Source organism: Salmo salar, chromosome 02, assembly GCF_965601325.2.
Source record: "Salmo salar chromosome 02, fSalSal1, whole genome shotgun sequence".
In the NCBI taxonomy this organism is placed as follows: Eukaryota; Metazoa; Chordata; class Actinopteri; order Salmoniformes; family Salmonidae; genus Salmo; species Salmo salar.
This window is the reverse complement of record NC_138292.1, coordinates 17,376,013-17,402,500: the sequence shown is the minus strand read 5'-3', so window position 1 is coordinate 17,402,500 and position 26,488 is coordinate 17,376,013. Positions and strand designations below refer to the sequence as shown.

Below are 26,488 nucleotides of genomic sequence, written 5' to 3'. Positions count from 1 at the left end.
GCCACACTCACAGCTCTCTGACACGGTGAGAACAATATGCTTCTGACCACACTCACAGCTCTCTGACACGGTGAGAACAATATGCTTCTGGCCACACTCACAGCTCTCTGACACGGTGAGAACAATATGCTTCTGACCACACTCACAGCTCTCTGACACGGTGAGAACAATATGCTTCTGGCCACACTCACAGCTCTCTGACACGGTGAGAACAATATGCTTCTGACCACACTCACAGCTCTCTGACACGGTGAGAACAATATGCTTCTGGCCACACTCACAGCTCTCTGACACGGTGAGAACAATATGCTTCTGGCCACACTCACAGCTCTCTGACACGGTGAGAACAATATGCTTCTGGCCACACTCACAGCTCTCTGACACGGTGAGAACAATATGCTTCTGGCCACACTCACAGCTCTCTGACACGGTGAGAACAATATGCTTCTGACCACACTCACAGCTCTCTGACACGGTGAGAACAATATGCTTCTGGCCACACTCACAGCTCTCTGACACGGTGAGAACAATATGCTTCTGGCCACACTCACAGCTCTCTGACACGGTGAGAACAATATGCTTCTGACCACACTCACAGCTCTCTGACACGGTGAGAACAATATGCTTCTGGCCACACTCACAGCTCTCTGACACGGTGAGAACAATATGCTTCTGGCCACACTCACAGCTCTCTGACACGGTGAGAACAATATGCTTCTGGCCACACTCACAGCTCTCTGACACGGTGAGAACAATATGCTTCTGGCCACACTCACAGCTCTCTGATACGGTGAGAACAATATGCTTCTGGCCACACTCACACACTTCACACACACACTGTACATCCCTCCTTGATCCAACACATCCTAATCACTGATCCTAATCACTGATCCTACTCACTGATCCTAATCACTGATCCTACTCACTAACACATTGGATAGGTGAAAACAGTTAGTTAAACTCCAGATAGCATTCACCAATTGCCAGGCTGTCATTGTAAATAAGTATTTGTTCTTAGTTGACCTGCCTGGTAAAATAAAGGTAAAATAAAATAGTAATTCAGTCATGTGAAATCAGTGGAAGGGATGAAGAATGGATGCTGGATCATGACCACTTCTTTATGATCCTCTGTTCCTGTCTCAAAGTCTTTCAGTGCTCATCTACATCAGTCTCACCTTCAGTCTGACCTTCAAACTGATCTTCAGTTTGAACTTCAATCTGATTTTCAGTTTGACCTTTAGTATGACCTTCAATATGATTTTCTGTCTGACCTTCAATCCGACTTTCAGTCTGACTTTCAGTATGTTCTTCAGTCTGACCTTCAGTATTTCCTTCAGTCTGACCTTCAATATGATTTTCTGTCTGACCTTCAGTATTTCCTTCAGGCTGACCTTCAGTATGTTCTTCAGTCTGACCTTCAGTATTTCCTTCAGTCTGACCTTCAGTATGTTCTTCAGTCTGACCTTCAGTATTTCCTTCAGTCTGACCTTCAGTATGTTCTTCAGTCTGACCTTCAGTATGTTCTTCAGTCTGACCTTCAGTATGTTCTTCAGTCTGACCTTCAGTATGTTCTTCAGTCTGACCTTCAGTATGTTCTTCAGTCTGACCTTCAGTATTTCCTTCAGTCTGACCTTCAGTATGTTCTTCAGTCTGACCTTCAGTATGTTCTTCAGTCTGACCTTCAGTATGTTCTTCAGTCTGACCTTCAGTATGTTCTTCAGTCTGACCTTCAGTATTTCCTTCAGTCTGACCTTCAGTATGTTCTTCAGTCTGACCTTCAGTATGTTCTTCAGTCTGACCTTCAGTATGTTCTTCAGTCTGACCTTCAGTATTTCCTTCAGTCTGACCTTCAGTATGTTCTTCAGTCTGACCTTCAGTATTTCCTTCAGGCTGACCTTCAGTATGTTCTTCAGTCTGACCTTCAGTATTTCCTTCAGTCTGACCTTCAGTATTTCCTTCAGTCAGACCTTCAGTATGTTCTTCAGTCTGACCTTCAGTATGTTCTTCAGTCTGACCTTCAGTATGTCCTTCAGTCAGACCTTCAGTATGTTCTTCAGTCTGACCTTCAGTATGTTCTTCAGTCTGACCTTCAGTATGTTCTTCAGTCTGACCTTCAGTATGTTCTTCAGTCTGACCTTCAGTATGTTCTTCAGGCTGACCTTCAGTATGTTCTTCAGTCTGACCTTCAGTTTGTTCTTCAGTCTGACCTTCAGTATGTTCTTCAGTCTGACCTTCAGTATGTTCTTCAGGCTGACCTTCAGTATGTTCTTCAGTCTGACCTTCAGTATGTTCTTCAGTCTGACCTTCAGTATGTTCTTCAGTCTGACCTTCAGTATGTTCTTCAGTCTGACCTTCAGTATGTTCTTCAGTCTGACCTTCAGTATGTTCTTCAGTCTGACCTTCAGTATGTTCTTCAGTCTGACCTTCAGTATGTTCTTCAGTCTGACCTTCAGTATGTTCTTCAGTCTGACCTTCAGTATTTCCTTCAGTCAGACCTTCAGTATGTTCTTCAGTCTGACCTTCAGTCTGGCCTTCAGTCTGAACTTCAGTCAGACCTTCAGTATGTTCTTCAGTCTGACCTTCAGTATGTTCTTCAGTCTGACCTTCAGTATTTCCTTCAGTCTGACCTTCAGTATGTTCTTCAGTCTGACCTTCAGTCGGGCCTTCAGTCTGACCTTCAGTCAGACCTTCAGTATGTTCTTCAGTCTGACCTTCAGTATGTTCTTCAGTCTGACCTTCAGTATTTCCTTCAGTCTGACCTTCAGTATGTTCTTCAGTCTGACCTTCAGTCGGGCCTTCAGTCTGGCCTTCAGTCTGGCCTTCAGTCGGCCTTCAGTCTGGCCTTCAGTCTGACCTTCAGTCTAACTTTCAGTCTGTCAGCCATGCCTCCTGTCTTCTCTCTATACTATTGTGATTCTGTCTGTTTGTCTCTTCATTGCTGTGACTGAAATCACACCAATGCCCCCTAACTCTACCAATGATTAACTGTTTGTGCGTACGCCACCACTCTCTGTATCCCGTCACATCTCTTCTCTGTAAATATTGACTCAGAACGAGTCTGTGTCTATCCTACAGACATGAATATAACTTAATGCCCTCCATAACAGCTGTCCTTATCACCTTATAATACGTCATTATCACTAGGGTTTAATATTGTCCGAAAACATTCTACACGTTCTACACATCCTTCCTGAGAATATTGCAACCGTCCTGAAATAAATCTGACAATAATTATACCACAGATAGAACAATGAGACAGATATTTCACAGAATGTGTAAATGTGAAGCATCCGATTGGCGTTCCCACTCACTACCATATATGGCCCAGTGGGAGAAGATTGGAGAAGATGGAAGGAGATGGATTTTGGCCAACATTCTGCACATTTTCTCATCGGGGAAGCTTTTGACCTCAATACAGTTTCCTGTCCCCAAAACTAAAATCTGTTATGAACGGAGTAGACTACGTTTTGTAGATTTTAACCTTTGCCAAAGTTGTAAAAAATGGCATTGTTTAGAGTGAATGCGAAGGCTAATTGAGTTATTGCACACGCTCACTCCACAGAGTAGGCGTTTTCTAATGGAAATATGCAGATGTGTGCTAGAATGAGCTAATAGGATCTCGCTAGCTTGTGCTTGGCTCTGCCCACCATTTTGCTTATTCTGCCCACTATGACTCATTTGTTTCAATTGGAAAGACAGGATGTGGTCTATTTTGGTTTAGTTCTAAAAAAGATTTGATTTTACCACTGTAAATTGAGAAATACGGACAGGAAACTAATGGTTTCTTGTTGTATTTGTCACAATTTACTCAACTCAAAGTTCCGTCAAAGTCACCACAAAATTTGTTGATCTAGCCTAAATGTAGGCGTAAAAGATGATTAGTTTATTAGACTACAGGCTAGTGAAAATGTTATTTGTTTTAGCTTACCCATAACTTTGACTGAAAGATGCCAGCCAGCTTGTTGGCTCTTTTCACTCCCCCTGGACCTGGCTATCAGGGGAATTCAGAAGGTTGTGGTTTATGACCTGGACCTGGCTATCAGGGGATTCAGAAGGTTGTGGTTTATAACCTGGACCTGGCTATCAGGGGAATTCAGAAGGTTGTGGTTTATGACCTGGACCTGGCTATCAGGGGAATTCAGAAGGTTGTGGTTTATGACCTGGACCTGGCTATCAGGGGAATTCAGAAGGTTGTGGTTTATGACCTGGACCTGGCTATCAGGGGAATTCAGAAGGTTGTGGTTTATGACCTGGACCTGGCTATCAGGGGAATTCAGAAGGTTGTGGTTTATGACCTGGACCTGGCTATCAGGGGGATTCAGAAGGTTGTGGTTTATGACCTGGACCTGGCTATCAGGGGGATTCCGAAGGTTGTGGTTTATAACCTGGACCTGGCTATCAGGGGGATTCAGAAGGTTGTGGTTTATGGTCTGGACCTGGCTATCAGGGGGATTCAGAAGGTTGTGGTTTATAACCTGGACCTGGCTATCAGGGGGATTCAGAAGGTTGTGGTTTATAACCTGGACCTGGCTATCAGGGGGATTCAGAAGGTTGTGGTTTATGACCTGGACCTGGCTATCAGGGGAATTCAGAAGGTTGTGGTTTATAACCTGGACCTGGCTATCAGGGGGATTCAGAAGGTTGTGGTTTATGACCTGGACCTGGCTATCAGGGGGATTCAGAAGGTTGTGGTTTATAACCTGGACCTGGCTATCAGGGGGATTCAGAAGGTTGTGGTTTATGACCTGGACCAGGCTATCAGGGGAATTCAGAAGGTTGTGGTTTATGACCTGGACCTGGCTATCAGGGGAATTCAGAAGGTTGTGGTTTATAACCTGGACCTGGCTATCAGGGGATTCAGAAGGTTGTGGTTTATGACCTGGACCTGGCTATCAGGGGAATTCAGAAGGTTGTGGTTTATAACCTGGACCTGGCTATCGGGGATTCAGAAGGTTGTTGTTTATAACCTGGACCTGGCTATCAGGGGGATTCAGAAGGTTGTTGATTATAACCTGGACCTGGCTATCAGGGGAATTCAGAAGGTTGTTGATTATAACCTGGACCTGACTATCAGGGGGATTCAGAAGGTTGTGGTTTATAACCTGGACCTGGCTATCAGGGGAATTCAGAAGGTGGTGGTTTATGACCTGGACCTGGCTATCAGGGGAATTCAGAAGGTTGTTGTTTATAACCTGGACCTGGCTATCAGGGGGATTCAGAAGGTTGTGGTTTATGACCTGGACCTGGCTATCAGGGGGGATTCAGAATGTTGTGGTTTATGACCTGGACCTGGCTATCAGGGGAATTCAGAAGGTTGTTGTTTATAACCTGGACCTGGCTATCAGGGGGATTCAGAAGGTTGTGGTTTATGACCTGGACCTGGCTATCAGGGGATTCAGAAGGTTGTGGTTTATAACCTGGACCTGGCTATCAGGGGATTCAGAAGGTTGTTGTTTATAACCTGGACCTGGCTATCAGGGGATTCAGAAGGTTGTTGTGTATAACCTGGACCTGGCTATCAGGGGGATTCAGAAGGTTGTGGTTTATAACCTGGACCTGGCTATCAGGGGATTCAGAAGGTTGTGGTTTATAACCTGGACCTGGCTATCAGGGGATTCAGAAGGTTGTGGTTTATGACCTGGACCTGGCTATCAGGGGAATTCAGAAGGTTGTGGTTTATAACCTGGACCTGGCTATCAGGGGGATTCAGAAGGTTGTGGTTTATAACCTGGACCAGGCTATCAGGGGGATTCAGAAGGTTGTGGTTTATGACCTGGACCAGGCTATCAGGGGGATTCAGAAGGTTGTGGTTTATAACCTGGACCTGGCTATCAGGGGAATTCAGAAGGTTGTGGTTTATAACCTGGACCTGGCTATCAGGGGGATTCAGAAGGTTGTGGTTTATGACCTGGACCTGGCTATCAGGGGATTCAGAAGGTTGTGGTTTATGACCTGGACCTGGCTATCAGGGGATTCAGAAGGTTGTGGTTTATGACCTGGACCTGGCTATCAGGGGAATTCAGAAGGTTGTGGTTTATAACCTGGACCTGGCTATCAGGGGGATTCAGAAGGTTGTGGCTTATCATAACCTGCTCATTGTGGTGACTTTGTCAGAGGGAACATATCAGATGTTCCACTAAACAAACAGACAAGGTAATAGGCCTAGTAGTGGAGGACAGCACAGCGGCTGATCAAATCCCTGCCAGTCTGACTAGTCCAGCCTGTCTACTCATTTTTGTTGTTGTAACATCATGGAACAATGTTGCAAATGTCTATTTCCTCAAGAGCGTTTGTGGACACAATGTACCTACCATTTTGTTAACAGTGAGTATGGCTGGAGCTTTGTGAATGTGAGATGGGGTTTGCCTTCAGTAACTGTGTCAACAGGTCGTGTGTAGCCTACACATGATAGTCAGCAATGCAGTTTATGGAAGTCATGTATGTAAGTGATGTTTTCTACTGAGGACTATGTTGAGCAGGCCTATAGGCTAAATATGGTTGGCTGCTAGCGTTGTGATGACTGGTCTAATGTAGGTTGTGAAGCCAGGGAGTCGATATGTTCGCTTCATGCATGCACCTATCGTGCATATTTACTATTTTTGCATTAGTGCTGCATAACATGTTTTAATTATTGGTCTACAGGACCTGTCAATATTTCTCTCCTGAAACAGGAAGGAGCTTGGTCAGGAAGTCCCAGGATACCGGTCACCTGTATTAAACCCTACATATCCCTTTATACTAGGAAATAACACTCCTCTGTGTCCTCTCTACCTCTCCCTTTCCCCCCTCCCCCTCTACCTCCCCTGCTCTCCCTTCTCCCTCCCCCTCTACCTCCCCTGCTCTCACCCCTCCCTCGCCCTCCCCCTCCAGGTGCGTTACACCCAGCTGGTGCGTCAGAAGACGAGGAAGCCAGCGGGTCGATGCATGGGAGGAGTCAGGGGCAGGGGCGGGGGCGTGCCTGAGGGTCGTCTGGGGGCGAGGGGCGGGTCCAGGAGGTCAGGATATGCCTTTGCCCACCAGGAGGGATTTGGGGAGCTCATCACCTCTGGGAAGAACATGAGACTGTCCTCCCTGGCCCTGGCCAACTTTGCCTCCAGACACAGCTCCAGCTGGATAGACACCCTGCGCAAAAAGAAACACTCAACCACACATCCCCCCCAGAGCGCCTCAGGAGAGAGCAGCCCAGCTCCTAGCTATGTGTCTGGATCAGCTCCCCCCCTGTCCAATTCATCCTCTCTCCTGGGGGGGTCGCAGGACACTCCCCTGGAGGAGGGAACACACACGCTGCCTGTCATACTCCCACAGGTGGCTTCTGGCGCTCCCACAACCACACCTCCAGCATTAGCTCCAGCCCAGGTCCCCTCTACTGACGCTCTCACCCCCACCTCGGTGAGGAGTCCTGGGGGAGACTCGGTTGGTGGCTGGAACCTTAGTCTGGGCGCTGTACAGGTGAGATACTGTCATCTTCTTTAATCTGTTTCTCACACACACAACCTCACACACAACCTCACACACACAACAGTAACCGTGTGTTCCACCTTTCCTGCAGGATGCTCTATTTGGTTGGAGGGGCGGTGCCTCTCGCACCAGCGGAACCAGCAGCCCGGGACCTCCCCTTGTTCCCAAGGAAAACAACCACACCGTGTGAGACGGATGGACAGATGATAGAAAGAAGAAGGACAGGCTGTCATATCCCACTGGATTCTCTTGGAATACGTGAAGAAATACTGCATTTGGAAGTTTGGAATACTGAAGTTGGAATGGCACTCACCCTGGGTTAGGAAGCGATCCAAAGTGGCAGCCATTGTAGGCAGAAGGCATACACACCCATCAACACCCACTGGTATTTGTATGACACTGTCGTTGCAATAGTGTTGGTACATATATGTATCCGTCTGAAAGATAGTGTGTGGTATTTGTGATAGACATGCTCAGACTACCCACAACCCACTTCTCTGTTTTCTTCAACCAATGAGGTGGACTGAAAGAAGCACTTCTTCATGCAAATGATGTAACCATCTGCTGAAGAGCTTGGTACCACAGGGATCCGGAGAGAAACCCCGCTCCAACAACACCACTGTGGTTCAGACATGACTATACTATTTATACAATGGATCATATGTCATAACATATCAGATTGGTTCAAAACAAAGTATTGAATTGAGTCTTTATGACAGAAGAGAGGTCCATTTGATCGTCAGAAAGGTGGTGAATTGAGTCTTTATGACAGAAGAGAGGTTCATTTGATCGTCAGAAAGGTGGTGAATTGAGTCTTTATGACAGAAGAGAGGTTCATTTGATCGTCAGAAAGGTGGTGAATTGAGTCTTTATGACAGAGGGGGGGTCATTTGATCGTCAGAAAGGTGGTGAATTGAGTCTTTATGACAGAAGAGAGGTTCATTTGATCGTCAGAAAGCTGGTGAATTGAGTCTTTATGACAGAAGAGAGGTTCATTTGATCGTCAGAAAGGTGGTGAATTGAGTCTTTATGACAGAAGAGAGGTTCATTTGATCGTCAGAAAGGTGGTGAATTGAGTCTTTATGACAGAAGAGAGGTTCATTTGATCGTCAGAAAGGTGGTGAATTGAGTCTTTATGACAGAAGAGAGGTTCATTTGATCGTCAGAAAGGTGGTGAATTGAGATGAAATAGCAGAATGAGTGGTTTTTATGATCAGCTGTTGTTAGACATAGTACTCCAATACACCTGTCTGTATCCAGCTGTTAACCAATCATAAACATGTCTTTAATAGGCCAAGTAATGCTATCTACCTTCTCTAATAATGTATGACACAGTGTAAACCAATGCAGTAGTGTAGAGCTGTCCATCTAACCTGTACAGTCTGTATGAGGAAGGTCTCTGGAACCTTATCAGTGGTCCTGGTCTTTGTATTCATGGTTACATATTGCTGTGTCACCATGCCCAAAGACTTAGTCAAACCAGACAGGCTGCACGATCCTACACTCTTATGGGTACATACTACTGTACATTCTCTATCTGTCTGCCTGACTGTCTGTCTGACTGACATTTTCACATACATAGTCCGTCTGTTGTTTTAGCCAATAACTTGGCAGGACACTGAGGGGTTCAGTCAGCCAACCAATGACTGAAGAATGCAGGATGCTGTCCTTGCTGGAATGTTGTAGTATATGTCATCATAAGTTCATGGGCGGAGCTTCTGTGTTCACTATAGTTCTCAGTGAGAATGCCATTTTAAGCTTACCGGACACAGCAAGACTCCTCTTCGTCATGTTCTTCTTCATCCTCCTCCTCTGCACCATATTGGTGACCTGCTGCTGGGCCCACAGACAGAACTACAGTTATATCTCAGACTCTGAGCCCCACCTGTACTGGGCTTAAGAGAGAGGAGATGGACTTCTAACAAAAACCTGGACCTCCATGTTGCTTTGGGGCGGACTGAGTGTGTGGGAAAGTATGCTAATATGGGCTTATACAGTCAGACAGTAACCTGTAGTTACCTAGAGACTGAGCTGGTCTAGGAACAGGAGAACGTGTTAATGAGGGAGGGATCAGGGATGTTATTATTAAGCCTTAATAAATCCACAGTAATGATGATCAACCCAATTCATCCCTCTACTAGGCATGTCATCATGTAGCGTATTCCTTCTATACAGCAGGGGGAAACAAACCCAGTCCTCCAGGGCCACTGGAATGATGCTTTCACTGTTGTACTCTACAGCATACAGCTTCTGGTTAGAAAGATATAGGGTGAAACTAGGTGAGACAGCTGTTGTACTCTACAGCATACAGCTTCTGGTTAGAAAGATATAGGGTGAAACTAGGTGAGACAGCTGTTGTACTCTACAGCATACAGCTTCTGGTTAGAAAGATATAGGGTGAAACTAGGTGAGACAGCTGTTGTACTCTATAGCATACAGCTTCTGGTTAGAAAGATATAGGGTGAAACTAGGTGAGACAGCTGTTGTACTCTACAGCATACAGCTTCTGGTTAGAAAGATATAGGGTGAAACTAGGTGAGACAGCTGTTGTACTCTACAGCATACAGCTTCTGGTTAGAAAGATATAGGGTGAAACTAGGTGAGACAGCTGTTGTACTCTACAGCATACAGCTTCTGGTTAGAAAGATATAGGGTGAAACTAGGTGAGACAGCTGTTGTACTCTACAGCATAAAGCTTCTGGTTAGAAAGATATAGGGTGAAACCAGATGAGACAGCTGTTGTACTCTACAGCATACAGCTTCTGGTTAGAAAGATATAGGGTGAAACTAGGTGAGACAGCTGTTGTACTCTACAGCATACAGCTTCTGGTTAGAAAGATATAGGGTGAAACCAGATGAGACAGCTGTTGTACTCTACAGCATACAGCTTCTGGTTAGAAAGATATAGGGTGAAACTAGGTGAGACAGCTGTTGTACTCTACAGCATACAGCTTCTGGTTAGAAAGATATAGGGTGAAACCAGGTGAGACAGCTGTTGTACTCTACAGCATACAGCTTCTGGTTAGAAAGATATAGGGTGAAACTAGGTGAGACAGCTGTTGTACTCTACAGCATACAGCTTCTGGTTAGAAAGATATAGGGTGAAACTAGGTGAGACAGCTGTTGTACTCTACAGCATACAGCTTCTGGTTAGAAAGATATAGGGTGAAACTAGGTGAGACAGCTGTTGTACTCTACAGCATACAGCTTCTGGTTAGAAAGATATAGGGTGAAACTAGGTGAGACAGCTGTTGTACTCTACAGCATACAGCTTCTGGTTAGAAAGATATAGGGTGAAACCAGGTGAGACAGCTGTTGTACTCTACAGCATACAGCTTCTGGTTAGAAAGATATAGGGTGAAACTAGGTGAGACAGCTGTTGTACTCTACAGCATACAGCTTCTGGTTAGAAAGATATAGGGTGAAACCAGATGAGACAGCTGTTGTACTCTACAGCATACAGCTTCTGGTTAGAAAGATATAGGGTGAAACTAGGTGAGACAGCTGTTGTACTCTACAGCATACAGCTTCTGGTTAGAAAGATATAGGGTGAAACCAGATGAGACAGCTGTTGTACTCTACAGCATACAGCTTCTGGTTAGAAAGATATAGGGTGAAACTAGGTGAGACAGCTGTTGTACTCTACAGCATACAGCTTCTGGTTAGAAAGATATAGGGTGAAACCAGATGAGACAGCTGTTGTACTCTACAGCATACAGCTTCTGGTTAGAAAGATATAGGGTGAAACCAGATGAGACAGCTGTTGTACTCTACAGCAGTGGTATTCAAAGTCCAGGTCTCGAGTGAACTGCAGTTGGATCGCAGCCAGAAAACAAAAAAACATATATTTTTTTTAGGAACAAAAAATGAAGAGTACAGATTATTGTATGGGTCAACATAAAAATGTTTTTGAGAAAGATCATTTGAAAAATAAAATGTATTTATTGTTTTCTTTTAATTTTGATAAGAGATGAACATGTAATGAATTGAAGGTTATTTCTTGATGTAAAAATTGGAATTTACAGATTTTAAGGTTATGTTATTTGTTTTGGGGTGGGATGAGGTCGCAAAAAAATGTTGTGAAGAAAAATGGCTTCCCCGGAAATTGTGTCCGGAAAAAATGGGGTCCCAGCTGAACAAGTTTGAATACCACTGTTCTATAGCATACAGCCTCTGGTTAGAAAGATTATAGGGTGAAAGCAGCACAACCAGTCTCTGCTCTGCTGGACCTGTCTCTCCTTGCTGTAGAGGGCTCAAACCACCTGTAAGTCAGTGCAACACAATATCACACTCAATTTGTGCAAATATGTACAAAAAGTATTTCAGCAGATTTTGTGCATTTTTATGTGGCTTAATTTGTGTGAAAATACAACAACAAAAATTGCTCGAATAACTTTCAAAAGATTGTTCCTAGGTTTGCCCCCCAAAAAAATATTTTCCTATGAATGAAGTTGCACAAAAATGTGTCTTTTCACACGAATTAAGCCACACAAAAATTCACAAAAACAAACTGAATCGGCTTAAATACTTTTTGTACATATTTGCACGAGTTGAGTGTGAGATTGTGTTGCAACGTGTTATAAAGTGCTTGAATTGGGCCAGAACGCACGAGTACTGAGTATCGCACCTCAAATGTATTCATGTTTTGAGTTTTGGCACCTCTTACAGAGTTTTGCTTTAAAATATTGTGGCGTTCTGCCAGTGGCACATAATTATAAACAGTAGGGACACCCAAAATAAGTACTGTCACCTATTTCAGTACACTTCAAGCACTGGTGTTATAGATAGATACAGCAGGTTGATGTTGGGTTTCAGTGAGAACGTTCAAGTTAAGAAAGTTAATCAAGTCTTTGTCAATCCAAAGAGGAAGTGTCAACTGAAATATAATTATTTACAGTTGACCTCAAAGTATGATTTCATTTGTAGTGTGACTGTACGGGGAATAATGTTTATAATAAGGGAAACAATCAATCTAACCTATTTATAGCACTTTTTACAGACGTTTGTCTCAATGTTCTTAACCGCAACCCGGGCCTTATCTCCAGAACCAAAAGATCAAAACAGGGTGAACGTGGCCTTCAGAGAAGCTGATTATTATTACCGACCATGTCATTAGGACATGCCAAGATTACCACAAAATGTTTGCTCAATCTCCTGAAAAAGCAGTGTACTACGTAAACCTAGTGTTTGTTTTGTCACATACTCTCCCCAGCGCGCTGGCTCCGAAAAAGTGCTTCTGGCCTTTCGCCCTGCAAACATGGACAGTTTTATCTGGAAAGGAGTTTGACACAGGGACACGACACTATCTGTACTTTCGTAATGTCCGATTTCTGAGAGTTCATTTTGTCTGACCAGAAGAAACGGAGATTTAGGGATATATTCTCTCGGTATCTCTGAATCGTTACATATTGCGGGATAAACATGTAATGGTAATTTCCGGTTGAGCCGACATGCAGCGTTTATCGTGAATACAGTCTCCGCTAAAGCGGGAGCATAATCTTTAAATTTCAATCACGCTGTAAAGCTGAACTTCCGCGATACGGATTGAATAGAGCCCGTTGGGACTGTGTGTGTGTGTGTGTGTGTGTGTGTGTGTGTGTGTGTGTGTGTGTGTGTGTGTGTGTGAGAGAGAGAGGGGGGGGGGGGTCCATTTAGCTGGTGCCTGGGGTGTAATTAGTCTATTAGGACACATTCATGTAGGTCCCTCCCCGTTTCAGCAACAGATTCGGCGTAATGAATATGCCCCTGGTGATGTCTTCGCTTCTGTTATTTTATTAAAACACAGAAGGTGGTCTGATCTATTTGAGTTATGTAAATCAACAGCTGGTCATAACGCCAGTCCAGACTCAGGCCAGCGGAGAGGTAGTCTGGAGAGCTTGTACGGGAACAGGGACCACTTGTATAACGTTTTTTTTCCTCCGTTTCAAATGAGTGTTAATTGACGTCTGAAAGGGAGCAGCTTTCTAATCTAGTCTACTGATACGGTGTGATTGGATTTACCGACACAGAGAGATGACTCGTATTAAAGAAGCGTAAAGATGCCATCGTGGATTAGGCTGACGGTTCTCCTGTCTGCGCTGACAGTCCACTGCTTTCTGGACGGGACCTGTCCACGGAGAGGTACGTTTATTTTATTACATTTTCATCGAAAAGTCCCCATGAAGTTATCAAATTAGATATTTGGAGCATATCAAATTGGGTGTCAAATGAAAGCTACTAGTTTATATTTTGTGGGAAATAAAGGCATGGATGCATTTTTCTTAAGTGTCATCTTAAAATGTTGGCATAAGTAAAGGCTTTGATTTCTAGATAAACAGATGGAAAAGGGATTTCCACTTCACAATAACAGCATTTACAGTTGTCCAGGGAAGCTCTAGCAGGGCAGAAATTTGATGAACTAACTATTTGGAAAGGGGGAATCCTATGACAGTCACTGAGCTCTCCAGTAAGGCTATTCTACTGCCAATGTTTCTCTATGGAGATTGCATGGCGGTGTGCTCAAAATAGCCAAATCCACTCATTTGAAGGGGTGTCCACATACTGCTGTATATATAGTGGATCATTAGCATTATATCCAAAAAGTTGGATTTCGTCTCCTAAATATAGGACTTTGTTGACAGAGCGGTGTTGCTTTCTCATATGGACAATTGAGAATTTTACATGTGGTGGTCATCTGCAATGTTTCTGCTAGTCGCAAAAAGCTAAAGTAACATGACATGAGCTGAGTTACATGTAAAGGGCTTTGAAAATAAAAAGCTTTTGGTAAGCTCAGTGCTCTGACATTTTACAGAGATAGGGTACTATGGGGTAACTAGGCCCCCTAAGAACAATGTCTAATTGCTGACACAAAAAAAGCTGTTCGGAGAAAAACAATGGTATGTGGATGAAGGTCATGTTTAGGGGAATAAACTATAAATGGCTACAGTTTACACTTGTTTTGTTATTTCATGAAATGTTGTTTTTAGAAAAGGTGCGTTTTATAAAAACTACTAGTAAACTGGCCCCCAGGGACGCCAGTTATCCCAGTAAACTACTAGTAAACTGGCCCCCGGGGATGCCAGTTACCCTGGTAAAAGATTATGACATAGGGTTTCACACAAGTGTGTTAAAATCCATTTAATCACTTTTATATAGAAATGATTTGGTAAGTAATACTCAAAAGCTAAGTTTAGTTGTCTTATGTTAATTATTTAAATAAAATATAGGGGGGGTTGTGTTGCGCATATCACCATTAATATCCGCACTATGAAGAGATTTGATGTAAAGTTCTCTATTTAACTCACCTGCACATTTATTTTCTTTGTTCTTTCTTTGTTGTTCCTTATCCATACCATCCATTATGTACAATTGCACAAAATATGATTTGAATAATGCAAGATTTTAAATCCCAGCAGTCTTTAAAATGACATTCAGGAGCAAACGGTTTTCAATAGTTGTTTTTAATTCAAAAAACTAATATATTCATTGGAATATAATATTGGAATGGAATATAACTAATAACATTAAATTACATTGGAATATAACATTTAATAACTTAACTAATTAACTCATTGTAACATTGATGTGGCAACTCTATTATGCTCTGCTGTGCACAATTCTAATTTGTACATAGGTCACAAATAAAGCTATCCGCAGTAAAATTGGAGCACAACTCATGAGTCCACCTCCTGCACTGTCCCCACCTGTGACTGAAAACGGGGAGAGATGCCAATTGAAAAGCTTTCTCTTAAAAACGTACGGTGCATTCGGAAGGTATTCAGACACCTTCCCTTTTCCCATGTTTTGTTACGTTACAGCCTTATTGTAAAATATATATATTTTTAAATGTCCTTATCAATCTATACACAACAATCCATAATGACAAATGGAAAACACGTTTTTAGACATTTTAGCAAATTGATTAAATATAAAAAACATATCTTATTTACATATGTATTCATACCCTTTGTTATGAGACTCGGAATTGAGCTCAGGTGCATTCTTTTTCCATTGATCATTCTTGGATGTTTCTACAACTTGGTAGATTCCATTGATTGGACATGATTTGGAAAGGCACACACCTGTCTATATAAGGTCCCACAGTTGACAGTGCATGTCAGAGCAAAAACCAAGCCATGAGGTCGAAGAAATTGTCCGTAGCGCTCCGAGACAAGACTGTGTCGATGCACAGATCTGGGGAAGGGTACAAATGGAATCCACTCCTCAGTAAAAGGCACATGATAGCCCGCTTGGGGTTTGTCAAAAGGCACCTAAAGGACTCTCAGACCATGAGAAACAAGATTCTCTGGTCTGATGAAACCAAGATTGAACTCTTTGGCCTGAATGCCAAGCGTCACGTCTGAGGAAACCTGGCACCATCCCTACAGTAAAGCATGGTGGTGGCAGCATCATGCTGTGGGGATGTTTTTCAGTGGCAGGGACTGAAAGACTAGTCAAGATTGAGGGAAAGATGAACGGAGCAAAGTACAGAGAGATCCTTGATGAAAACCTGCTCCAGTACGCTCAGGATCTCCGACTGGGTGAAGGTTCATCTTCCAACAGGACAACGGCCCTAAGCACACAGCCAAGAGAACGCAGGAGGGGCTTCGGGACGAGTCTCTGAATGTCTTTGAAAGGCCCATCCAGGGCCTGGACCCGATCCAACATCTCTGGAGAGACTTGAAAATAGCTGTGCAGCAACAATCCCCATCCAACCTGACAGAGCTTGAGAGGATCTGCAGAGAAGAATGGGAGAAACTCCCCAAATACATGTGTGCCAAGCTTGAAGCGTCATACCCAAGAAGACTCTCGGCTGTAATCACAGCCAAAGGTGGGTTCTTCAACAAAGTACTGAGTAAATGGTCTGAATACTTACAGTTGAAGTCAGAAGTTTACATACACTTAGGTTGGAGTTATTAAAACTCGTTCTTTAACCACTCCACAAATTTCTTGTCAACAAACTATAGTTTTGGTAAGTCAGTTTCGTACATCTACAGTGAGGGGAAAAAAGTATTTGATCCCCTGCTGATTTTGTACGTTTGCCCACTGACAAAGAAATTATCCGTTTATAATTTTAATGGTAGGTTTATTTGAACAGTGAGAGACAGAATAACAACAAAAAAATCCAGAAAAAAGCATGTCAAAAATGTTATAAAAGGATTTGCATTTTAATGAGGGAAATAAGTATTTGACCCCTCTGCAAAACATGACTTAGTACTTGGTGGCAAAACCCTTGTTGGCAATCACAGAGGTCAGACGTTTCTTGTAGTTGGCCACCAGGTTTGCACACATCTCAGGAGGGATTTTGTCCCACTCCTCTTTGCAGATCTTCTCCAAGTCATTAAGGTTTCGAGGCTGACGTTTGGCAACTCGAACCTTCAGCTCCCTCCACAGATTTTCTATGGGATTAAGGTCTGGATACTAGCTAGGCCACTCCAGGACCTTAATGTGCTTCTTCTTAAGCCACTCCTTTGTTGCCTTTGCCATGTGTTTTGGGTCATTGTCATGCTGGAATACCCATCCACGACCCATTTTCAATGACCTGGCTGAGGGAAGGAGGTTCTCACCCAAGATTTGACGGTACATGGGCCCCGTCCATCGTCCCTTTTATGCGGTGAAGTTGTCCTGTCCCCTTAGCAGAAAAACACCCCCAAAGCATAATGTTTCCACCTCCATGTTTGACAGTGGGGATGGTGTTCTTGGGGTCATAGGCAGCATTCCTCCTCCAAACACGGCGAGTTGTGTTGATGCCAAAGAGCTCCATTTTGGTCTCATCTGACCACAACACTTTCACCCAGTTGTCCTCTGAATCATTCAGATGTTCATTGGCAAACTTCAGACGGGCATGTATATGTGCTTTCTTGAGCAGGGGGACCTTGCGGGCGCTGCAGGATTTCAGTCCTTCACGGCGTAGTGTGTTACCAATTGTTTTTTTGGTGACTATGGTCCCAGCTGCCTTGAGATCATTGACAAGATCCTCCCGTGTAGTTCTGGGCTGATTCCTCACCGTTCTCATGATCATTGCAACTCCACAAAGTGAGATCTTGCATGGAGCCCCAGGCCGAGGGAGATTTACAGTTCTTTTGTGTTTCTTCCGTTTGCGAATAATCGCACCAATTGTTGTCACCTTCTCACCAAGCTGCTTGGCGATGGTTTTGTAGCCCATTCCAGCCTTGTGTAGGTCTACAATCTTGTCCCTGACATCCTTGGAGAGCTCTTTGGCCTTGGCTATGGTGGAGAGTTTGGAATCTGATTGATTGATTGCTTCTGTGGACAGGTGTCTTTTATACAGGTAACAAGCAGAGATTACGAGCACTCCCTTTAAGAGTGTGCTCCTAATCTCAGTTTGTTACCTGTATAAAAGACACCTGGGAACCAGAAATCTTTCTGATTGAGAGGCGGTCAAATACTTATTTCCCTCATTAACCTGTCTGGGCTAGTGGGACGTCACTGTCCCACCCTATTCGACAGCCAGTGGAACCGTGTGGCGCGAAATACAAAAACCTCAAAAATGCAATAATTTCCATTTTTCAAACATAGGACTATTTTAAACCATTTGAAAGATAAGACTCTCGTTAATCTAACCACATTGTCCGATTTCCAAAAGGCTTTACAGCGAAAGCAAAACATTAGATTATGTTAGGAAAGTACATAGCCCAAAATAATCACACAGCCATTTTCCAAGCAAGCATATATGTCACAGAAACCCAAAACACAGCTAAATGAAGCACTAACCTTTGATGATCTTCATCAGATGACACTCCTAGGACATTATGTTATACAATACATGCATGTTTTGTTCAATCAAGTTCATATTTATATCAAAAATCAGCTTTTTACATTGGCGTATGATGTTCAGAAAATGTATCCCCAACGAAAACTTCCGGTGAATTTACTAAATTTTTGGGAAAGAGTAGTAACCAGTTTAAATCGGGTACGTTTTTTATCCGGCCATGAAAATACTGCCCCCTAGCCCAGACAGGTTAAAATGCAAATCAATTTATAACATTTTTTACATTCGTTTTTCTGGATTTTTTTGTTGTTATTCTGTCTCTCACTGTTCAAATAAACCTACCATTAAAGTATAGACTGATCATTTCTTTGTCAGTGGGCAAACGTACAAAATCAGCAGGGAATCAAATACTTTTTTCCCTCACTGTACTTTGTGCATGACACAAGTAATTTTTCCAACAATTGTTTACAGACAGATTATTTCACATATAATTCACTGTATCACAATTCCAGGGGTCAGAAGTTTACATACACTAAGTTGATTGTGCCTTTAAACAGATTGGAAAATTCCAGAAAATTTTGTCATGGCTTTAGAAGTTTCTGATAGGCTAATTCACATAATTTGAGTCAATTGGAGGTGTACCCGTGGATGTATTTCAAGGCCTACCTTCAAAATCAGTGCCTCTTTGCTTGACATCATGGGAAAATCAAATGAAATCAGCCAAGACCTCAGAAAAAACATTGTAGACCTTCACAAGTCTGGTTCATCCTTGGGAGCAATTTCCAAACGCCTGAAGGTACCACGTCCATCTGTACAAACAATAGTACGCAAGTATAAACACTTGGGACCACGTAGCCGCCATACCGCTCAGGAAGGAGACACGTTCTGTCTCCTGGAGATGAACGTACTTTGGTGCTAAAAGTGCAAATCAATCCCAGAACAACAGCAAAGGAGCTTGTGAAGATGCTTGCGGAAACAGGTACAAAAGTATCTATATCCACAGTAAAACGAGTCCTATATCGACACAACCTGAAAGGCTGCTTAGCAAGGAAAAAGCCATTGCTCCAAAACCGCCATAAAAAAGCCAGACTACGGTTTGCAACTGCACATGGGGATAAAGATCGTACTTTTTGGAGAAATGTCCTCTGGTCTGATGAAACAAAAATAGAACTGTTTGGCCATAATGACCATTATGTTTGGATGAAAAAGTGGGAGGCTTGCAAGCCGAAGAACACCATCCCAACCGTGAAGCACGGGGGTGACAGCATCATGTTGTGGGGGTGCTTTGCTGCAGGAGAGACTGGTGCACATCACAAAATAGATGGCATCATGAGGTAGGAAAATGATGTGGATATATTGAAGCAAAATCTCAAGACATCAGTCGGGAAGTTAAAGCTTGGTCGCAAATGGGTCTTCCAAATGGACAATGACCCCAAGCATAATTCCAAAGTTGTGGCAAAATGGCTTAAGGACAACAAAGTCAAGGTATTGGAGTGGCCATCACAAAGCCCTGACCTCAATCCTATAGAAAATCTGTGGGCAGAACTGAAAAAGCGTGCGCGAGCAAGGAGGCCTACAAACCTGACTCAGTTACACCAGCTCTGTCAGGAGGAATGGGCCAAAATTCACCCACCTTATTGTGGTAAACTTGTGGAAGGCTACCCAAAATGTTTGACCCAAGTGAAACAATTTAAAGGCGATGTCAATGAATACTAATTGAGTGTATGTAATCTTCTGACCCACTGGGAATGTGATGAAAGAAATAAATGCTGAAATAAATCATTCTCTCTATTATTCTGACATTTCACATTCTTAAAATTAAGTGGTGATCCCAACTGACCTAAAACAGGGACTTTTTACTAGGATTAAATATCAGTAATTGTGAAAAACTGAGTTTAAATGTATTTGTCTAAGGTGTATGTAAACTTCCGACTTCAACTGTATGTAAATGTAATATTTAAAAAAATCATTTTCATAAATTAGAACATTTGCTTTGTCATTATGGGGTATTGTGTGTAGATTGATGAGGATTTTAATGTTTTAATCCATTTTAGAATAAGGCTGTAACCTAACAAAATATTTTCTTTTTATATAATCCATTTTAGAGTTAGGGTGTACAGTAAGATAATGTGGAAAAAGTGAAGGGGTCTGAATACTTTCCTGAATGCTCTGGGTATCACTTATAAATGATATACAAAAATATACTACTTTCTAAACATGAGACTATAAGTATGAAAGTCCAGGGTCCTGGGAACAGTATTGGCATTAGGCCAACATTGTCAAGGCTGGAGCCAATCGTGTTTACTCAGACCCAAGGGTAAACTAACAAGCCACAGATTTGTCAAAACTGAATAATTCTGTTTCTACAGGGTTTCTTTCACATTATCAGCTGGTGTCAGTTTGGCTTCTGCCGGTCTTTATAGAGAATGTCCAGTGTCTAGTGACAGCAGCTTTATGGAGGTTGGGTCCACAGACAGAGAGATTGTTATACTATTTGTTTATTTTTAGTAAAGAATGTTAATCAGTAAACATTTAGACAAATGGTTTGTAGCTCTGTGACGGAGCTTTAATGGTGGGAGAGAGGGATAGGGGAGGAGAGAAAAACAGAATAACAGACAGAGGGTGGAGGCATAGGAGGAGAAGAGAAAAACAGAATAACAGATAGGGTGAGAGAGAAAGAGAGTTTGTTAAAGAAGAGACAGGCTGAGAGAAGATAAATACTGAGAGGAGATGGAGGAGAGATAGACTTTGAGAAAGAGGTGGGAAGAAGGGATGTGTTGAAAGAGGAAGTGAGAGAGGGGCTGGTGATCAGTTATGCAATGTGTTCTCTCAGTTTATCTGTACTGCCCAGTCAACCACAACCTATACCCCTCAACACGTGTGTGTGTGTGTGTGTGTGTGTGTGTGTGTGTGTGTGTGTGTGTGTGTGTGTGTGTGTGTGTGTGTGTGGTGTGTGTGTGTGTGTGTGTGTGTGTGTGTGTATAAGGGTACATCCGTGCCTGCATGTGTGTCCATGTCTGTGTCTCTGTACAGTATTGACTCAATATGTCTTTGTCTGTCCCTCCAGACCCCCCTCCCAGGGTGCTGGTGTTGTCCCCAGGCAGCGTTCTGGTCTTGGCCTGTAGTGGTCAGGTGGAGGTGAACGGGCTGGAGGTGATGGTTAACAGGGCCGCACACACCAGTGTCATTACCGGAGTACATCCCACCACTGTCAGCACCACAACAGACACCACATCTAACAGAACCACTGTCAGCACCACAACAGACACCACATCTAACAGAACCACTGTCAGCACCACAACAGACACCACATCTAACAGAACCACTGTCAGCACCACAACAGACACCACATCTAACAGAACCACTGTCAATGCTATTAAAGACGGCAGTGATAATGGAACTACAGTCAGTGCTATAAAAGACAGCAGTGATAATGGAACTACAGTCAGTGCTATAAAAGACAGCAGTGATAATGGAACTACAGTCAGTGCTATAAAAGACAGCAGTGATAATGGAACTACAGTCAGTGCTATAAAAGACAGCAGTGATAATGGAACTACAGTCAGTGCTATAAAAGACAGCAGTGATAATGGAATAGACACATTTTCTACTGGAAAGGACACTATTGTCCTTACCGTAACAGACACTCCTGTCATAAGCTGGACAGATGATACCAGGACAGACCGTACGGAGAAAACCATCATCAGGAACACTCGTGCAGGAGACCACACCCCTCATACTGAGAGAGAAGTTGACAAAGGGAATGGAAAGAATGTGGAAGTTGTAACGGAGGAGGAGCACAAAGGAGGAGGAGGAGAGCCGAGGGATACAGGGTGGAGTCTTTACACTGTCAATCAACCAGGACATACAGATACACAGAAACTATTTCCTCTTACTGGGACATCGCTCCAACCAACCAGAGACAGCAGAGCGGGAGGGGCTGACACTGAGCTGCCCTCTGATCGGTGGACTGATGCGATGGACAGTGAGGATGACTATGAGGAAGAGGAGGAGGGGGGGAGGATGGTGAGGGGGCTGAGAGGGAGGTCTCAGTGGAGACTGAACGGGAGGCCGCTGAGAGGAGGAGAGGAAAGAGGAGGAGGAGTAGTGGTGTTAGGGAGGAGAGGCGCCACTCTGACCCTGCCCTCCCTGGCGGTGGGTGACTCTGGGAACTACAGCTGCCACCGCGGGGGCAAACTGGTCTCCTCTCTGAGGGTGAGCGTGGCAGGTGAGTTATACTGATGGCATCTCTCTGTCTAACCTCATCACCTCTGGTCATTGAAGCTGACAACCATACTGTATGTGTTCTGTGAAGTGTGAATCAGCAGCAGACATTCATGATCACATAAGAACAACGGACAAACATTATGTATTTTCCCCTGGAATTTCTTTCAGTTCCTCCAGAGAGGCCTAAGCTGTCCTGCTATAAGAGGTCACCCAGCAGTAAGATCCGCTGTGATTGGACAGCCAGTCAACTGGTGACTCCTGTCCCTCAGTGCTACCTCCTCCTACGGAAAGGGTGAGAGCACACATTTTCCTTCTTTCTCATCTTCCTCATCACCTTCTTCTTCCTCCTCTTCCTCATCACCCTCTTCTTCATCCTCTTTCTCATCACTTTCTTCTCTTCCTCATCACACTCTTCTTTCTCATCTTCCTCATCACCCTCTTCTTCCTCCACTTCCTCGTCACCCTCTTCTTCCTCCTCTTCCTCATCACCCTCTTCTTTCTCCTCTTCCTCACTCATTTGTCTTAAATTACTTACTTTATCATACAGATGATGCCGACAGAACAGTGTGGGTGGAATACTAACTAACTCTCTCTCTCTCTCTCTCTCTCTCTCTCTCTCTCTCTCTCTCTCAGTCTATCAGGGTCATTCTCTCGTGTCAACTGTTCCTACTCCTCCCTGCTGTCTCGGTGTTGGTGTGCTATAGGTCACCAAGAGAAGGAGAGTAGAGAGCCACACCTGGCCTACCTGTGTGTCACCAACACTGCTGGCAACACCACCAGCCCTCTCCTAGACTTCACACCTCTGGACATTAGTGAGTGTGTGTGTGATATGTGTGTGTGCGTGGGTGTCTGTGTGTGTGATATGAGTGCGTGCGTGCAGGCATGTGCGTGTGTGTGTGATGTGTGTGCGTGCAGGCGTGTGTCTGTTTGTATGTGTGCGTATGTGTGTGCGTACGTGCAGGCATGTGTGTGTGTGTGTGATGTGAGTATAGGTTTGTGTGCATGTTTAACAGACCACTCAATAAGACACCTTGCTAACATTCTCCTCCTCCTCTCCCACTCTCACCTTCTCCCCCTCCCTCCCTCCCCCCTGTGTGTAGTTAAGCCAGACCCCCCCAGCTCAGTAGTGGTGAGGGGTGTGGAGGGGCAGGAGAGGAGACTGAGGGTGGGCTGGGCTGTTCCTCACTCCTGGAAAGAGAGAGACCGCTACCACGAGCTGCTCTATGAGCTCAGATACCACACCATGCCACACGGAACACAGGTGTGTGGCTTCGCATGCGTGTGTTGGTGTGTTGGTGTGTGCGTCTGTGTGTTTGTGAAATGGCCCATGTTGTTCATCTAGCCTGCTCTGTTCTGGCTCAAACAGACATTACTTTTTCTATTTTGTCATCTGTGTGTGGTTTTGGTTTTACTGTCAGTGTGGTGACCAGAAGTCCTCGCAAGGTTAGTAAAACAAGGACAATTCAAGTGGGGACATTTCACCAGTCTCCACAAGCAAAAAGGCTATTTTAGGCTGAGGGGTTAGATTTATGGTTAGGGTTATAAGTAGGGTTAGGGGGTTTGCGGTTAAGGTTAGGTTTAGGGGTTAGGGAAAATAGGATTTTAAATGTGAATAAGGATAGTAAATCAAAAGTGTTGGTGTGTGTGTGTGTTGGTGTGCATGTAGATAAAAGGGACCAGCACAGCCCGGTCCTACACTATAACAGATGCGTTGCCAGGAGTACAGTACCTGATCCAACTCAGAGCTAAGGAAGAGTTTGATGGCCACTGGAGTGATTGGAGCACGGCTGTCTACGCCAACACCTGGACAGGTAACACACACACACACACACCACCCGATCTGTACGTGCTTAATTCAACTCTTCCATACTATCATCCAGGACCAGGCTAACTAGAACCATCCAGCTCATAGACAAAGGTAGCCATGACAACCCCTCCCTGTTCCTTCCTTTCTGCTCTGGTCTCTAGTCTTAACAGATACCTTCTACAGAGCTTTACAGCTTACCTGTCAACTCCCTTACCCTTCAACAGATCCTGTTCATGTACCCAGCCACACACACACACACTCTACACTAGTGGAAGTATTAGCCAGTTAGCTGTGTACGTGTGAACAGTTGTGTGGTTCATGGTGAATGTCCTTTATTACAGCCCCTGTGCCAACTGTGTTCAGCGATCTTTCTACTGTTATGGTAAGAAACACACACACTCACACGCACACAGTGGTCCTAGTTGTTTAATCTCTCTGTTTGACATCTATCTTTCTCACATTGTCTTATTCTGTCTCTCCAGCAGGACTACACAGACTACATAGATTCTGGCTCTGGTATGATAGAAGAGACATCAGGTTAGTGGGACAGAGAGCTACTGTATGTCGATTGGTTGAAGCTACAGTGTGTTTGTGTTAGAGAGAGTGGGAAATTTCAATGTCAGAAATCCCCCTACCTTACAGAAGGCCATAACAGGAAGCTAATGTCATAACCTCATCAACTGAACGTGCTTCAGGAAACAGAACCTGGGCCAACTCATCTCACCCCATTCTTTAAGTTTCACACAAGTACTGTACACACACACACACACACACACACACACACACACACACACACACACACACACAAACACACCGGTATAATAGTGTAACAGTTTATTAATATCATGACCTTTCACCCGCACTCTCTCTCTACCTCCCTTCCTCACCCTCTCTCTCCCCCTCTCGACCCCTCTCTCTCTCTCCCCCCCCCCCTCTCACTCTCCCTCTCCCCCCCTCTCACTCTCCCTCTCTCCCCCCTCTCTCTCTCCCTCCCTCCCTCCACCTCTCTCCCTCCCTCCCTACCTCCCCCTCTCTCTCCCTCCTTCCCCCTCTCTGCCTCCCAACCCCTCTGTTTTCCCCTCTCCCTCTCTCTCCCCCTCTCCCTCCCAGTCTCTGAGTCTCAGGGTGATGTAGAGGTGTGGCCTCATGTCCTGTGGGTGGTTGCTTTCTGTGTGCTGCTGTCAATCACTCTGTTGTCTGCCTACCTCTACAGGTAAACCACTCCCCTCTGTTCTTCACCTCCACTCTGATCCTCCCATCCTCACTATGATAACAACTGTATTCAGTCTGAACAATCTATGTTAAACCCTGTCCTGTACATATCTATGGTTATCATGATTAACCATCAGTTCATTCACTAGCTGTTCATTTTGTCATCTACAGAAACAACAAGCACAACACCATTTATCTAAATACCTTCCCCTCTCTCTTGCTCCCTTTCTCTGCTCAAACTGCCTTTCCTCCCTCCTTTCTCCTTCTCTCTTTCCTACACCCTCTCTCTCCCTACCTCCACCCACCCTCTCTCTCCCCACCCTCCGCCCGCCGTCTCTCTCTCTCTCGCTCTCTCAGACACAGGGAGAGGTTCATGTCTAAACTGTGGAGGTTGAGTACCGTCTCCTCCTCTCCTGCTTGCCCCTCCCCCCAAGTCACAGCCCTGCCTACCCAGGAAGGACATGCCCTCGTGAACTTTGATCTCCCAGTCTACGGGGAACCTGTCCCACAGGAAGAAGAGAGGAAGGAGGAGGATGAAGAGGAGGAAGAAGAGGAGAAGGGGGAAGTTATTCGCTTTAACAACACAAGCTATTTTCTGGTCCAGAGCAAATGATATGCCTGCTCTTAAAACAAGCCCCTTACCCTCTATCCCAGGCCCTTACTGCTAGCCCCCTGTTCTCCTAGTCCAGGCTGGAGAAGCCCTGTGATTTTCCTGTTATTTCACTGTTTGGATGTGTGCAGTATTTTGTTCTCATTTGGGGAAAACGAGCCAGTAGAGTAATGATGTAAATATTAATTTGTGTGTCTGTAAAGAAGTATTGGGTTTTTGTAAATAATTTTGTCAGAATGCAATAAATAGTTTTGAATACAAACTTGTGTAAAGACAGTTTATTTAGAAAATGCTGTTCTGAGTGTATAATCACATTTGTAGTGAAGGAAATGTATTTGTGACCAGCAGGTGATGGTAAGTCGTCTATAAATGGTTTGTACACAACAACTAGGATATTTTTATTTGGGTGTACATATGTATGCCATTTTTACTGGGATGTGTCACTGACAATGTACACAGTGTA

General features: G+C 44.1%; 2 protein-coding genes across 5 annotated transcripts in view; both read left to right on the top strand.

Moving 5' to 3' along the window:
* Positions 1–11,433, top strand: part of LOC106575497 (phospholipid-transporting ATPase ID) — a 66,987-nt gene extending 55,554 nt beyond the window's left edge. The window contains 2 exon segments of the mRNA XM_082960386.1: positions 6,871–7,449; positions 7,550–11,433. Coding sequence (XP_082816512.1) covers positions 6,871–7,449; positions 7,550–7,648 — 678 coding nt within the window. The 3' untranslated portion in view covers positions 7,649–11,433.
* A 1,671-nt stretch (positions 11,434–13,104) lies between these two features.
* Positions 13,105–26,287, top strand: il6ra (Interleukin-6 receptor subunit alpha). 4 transcript variants are annotated; one of them, XM_014151645.3, is made up of 10 exons: positions 13,106–13,578; positions 21,237–22,397; positions 22,565–22,688; positions 23,030–23,208; positions 23,497–23,657; positions 24,063–24,207; positions 24,545–24,585; positions 24,689–24,740; positions 25,314–25,416; positions 25,773–26,287. In XM_014151645.3, exons 1-10 carry the CDS (start codon positions 13,497–13,499, stop codon positions 26,026–26,028), a joined length of 2,304 nt encoding a protein of 767 aa, XP_014007120.2. In that variant the 5' UTR covers positions 13,106–13,496; the 3' UTR covers positions 26,029–26,287.
* Positions 26,288–26,488: the final 201 nt, after the last annotated feature.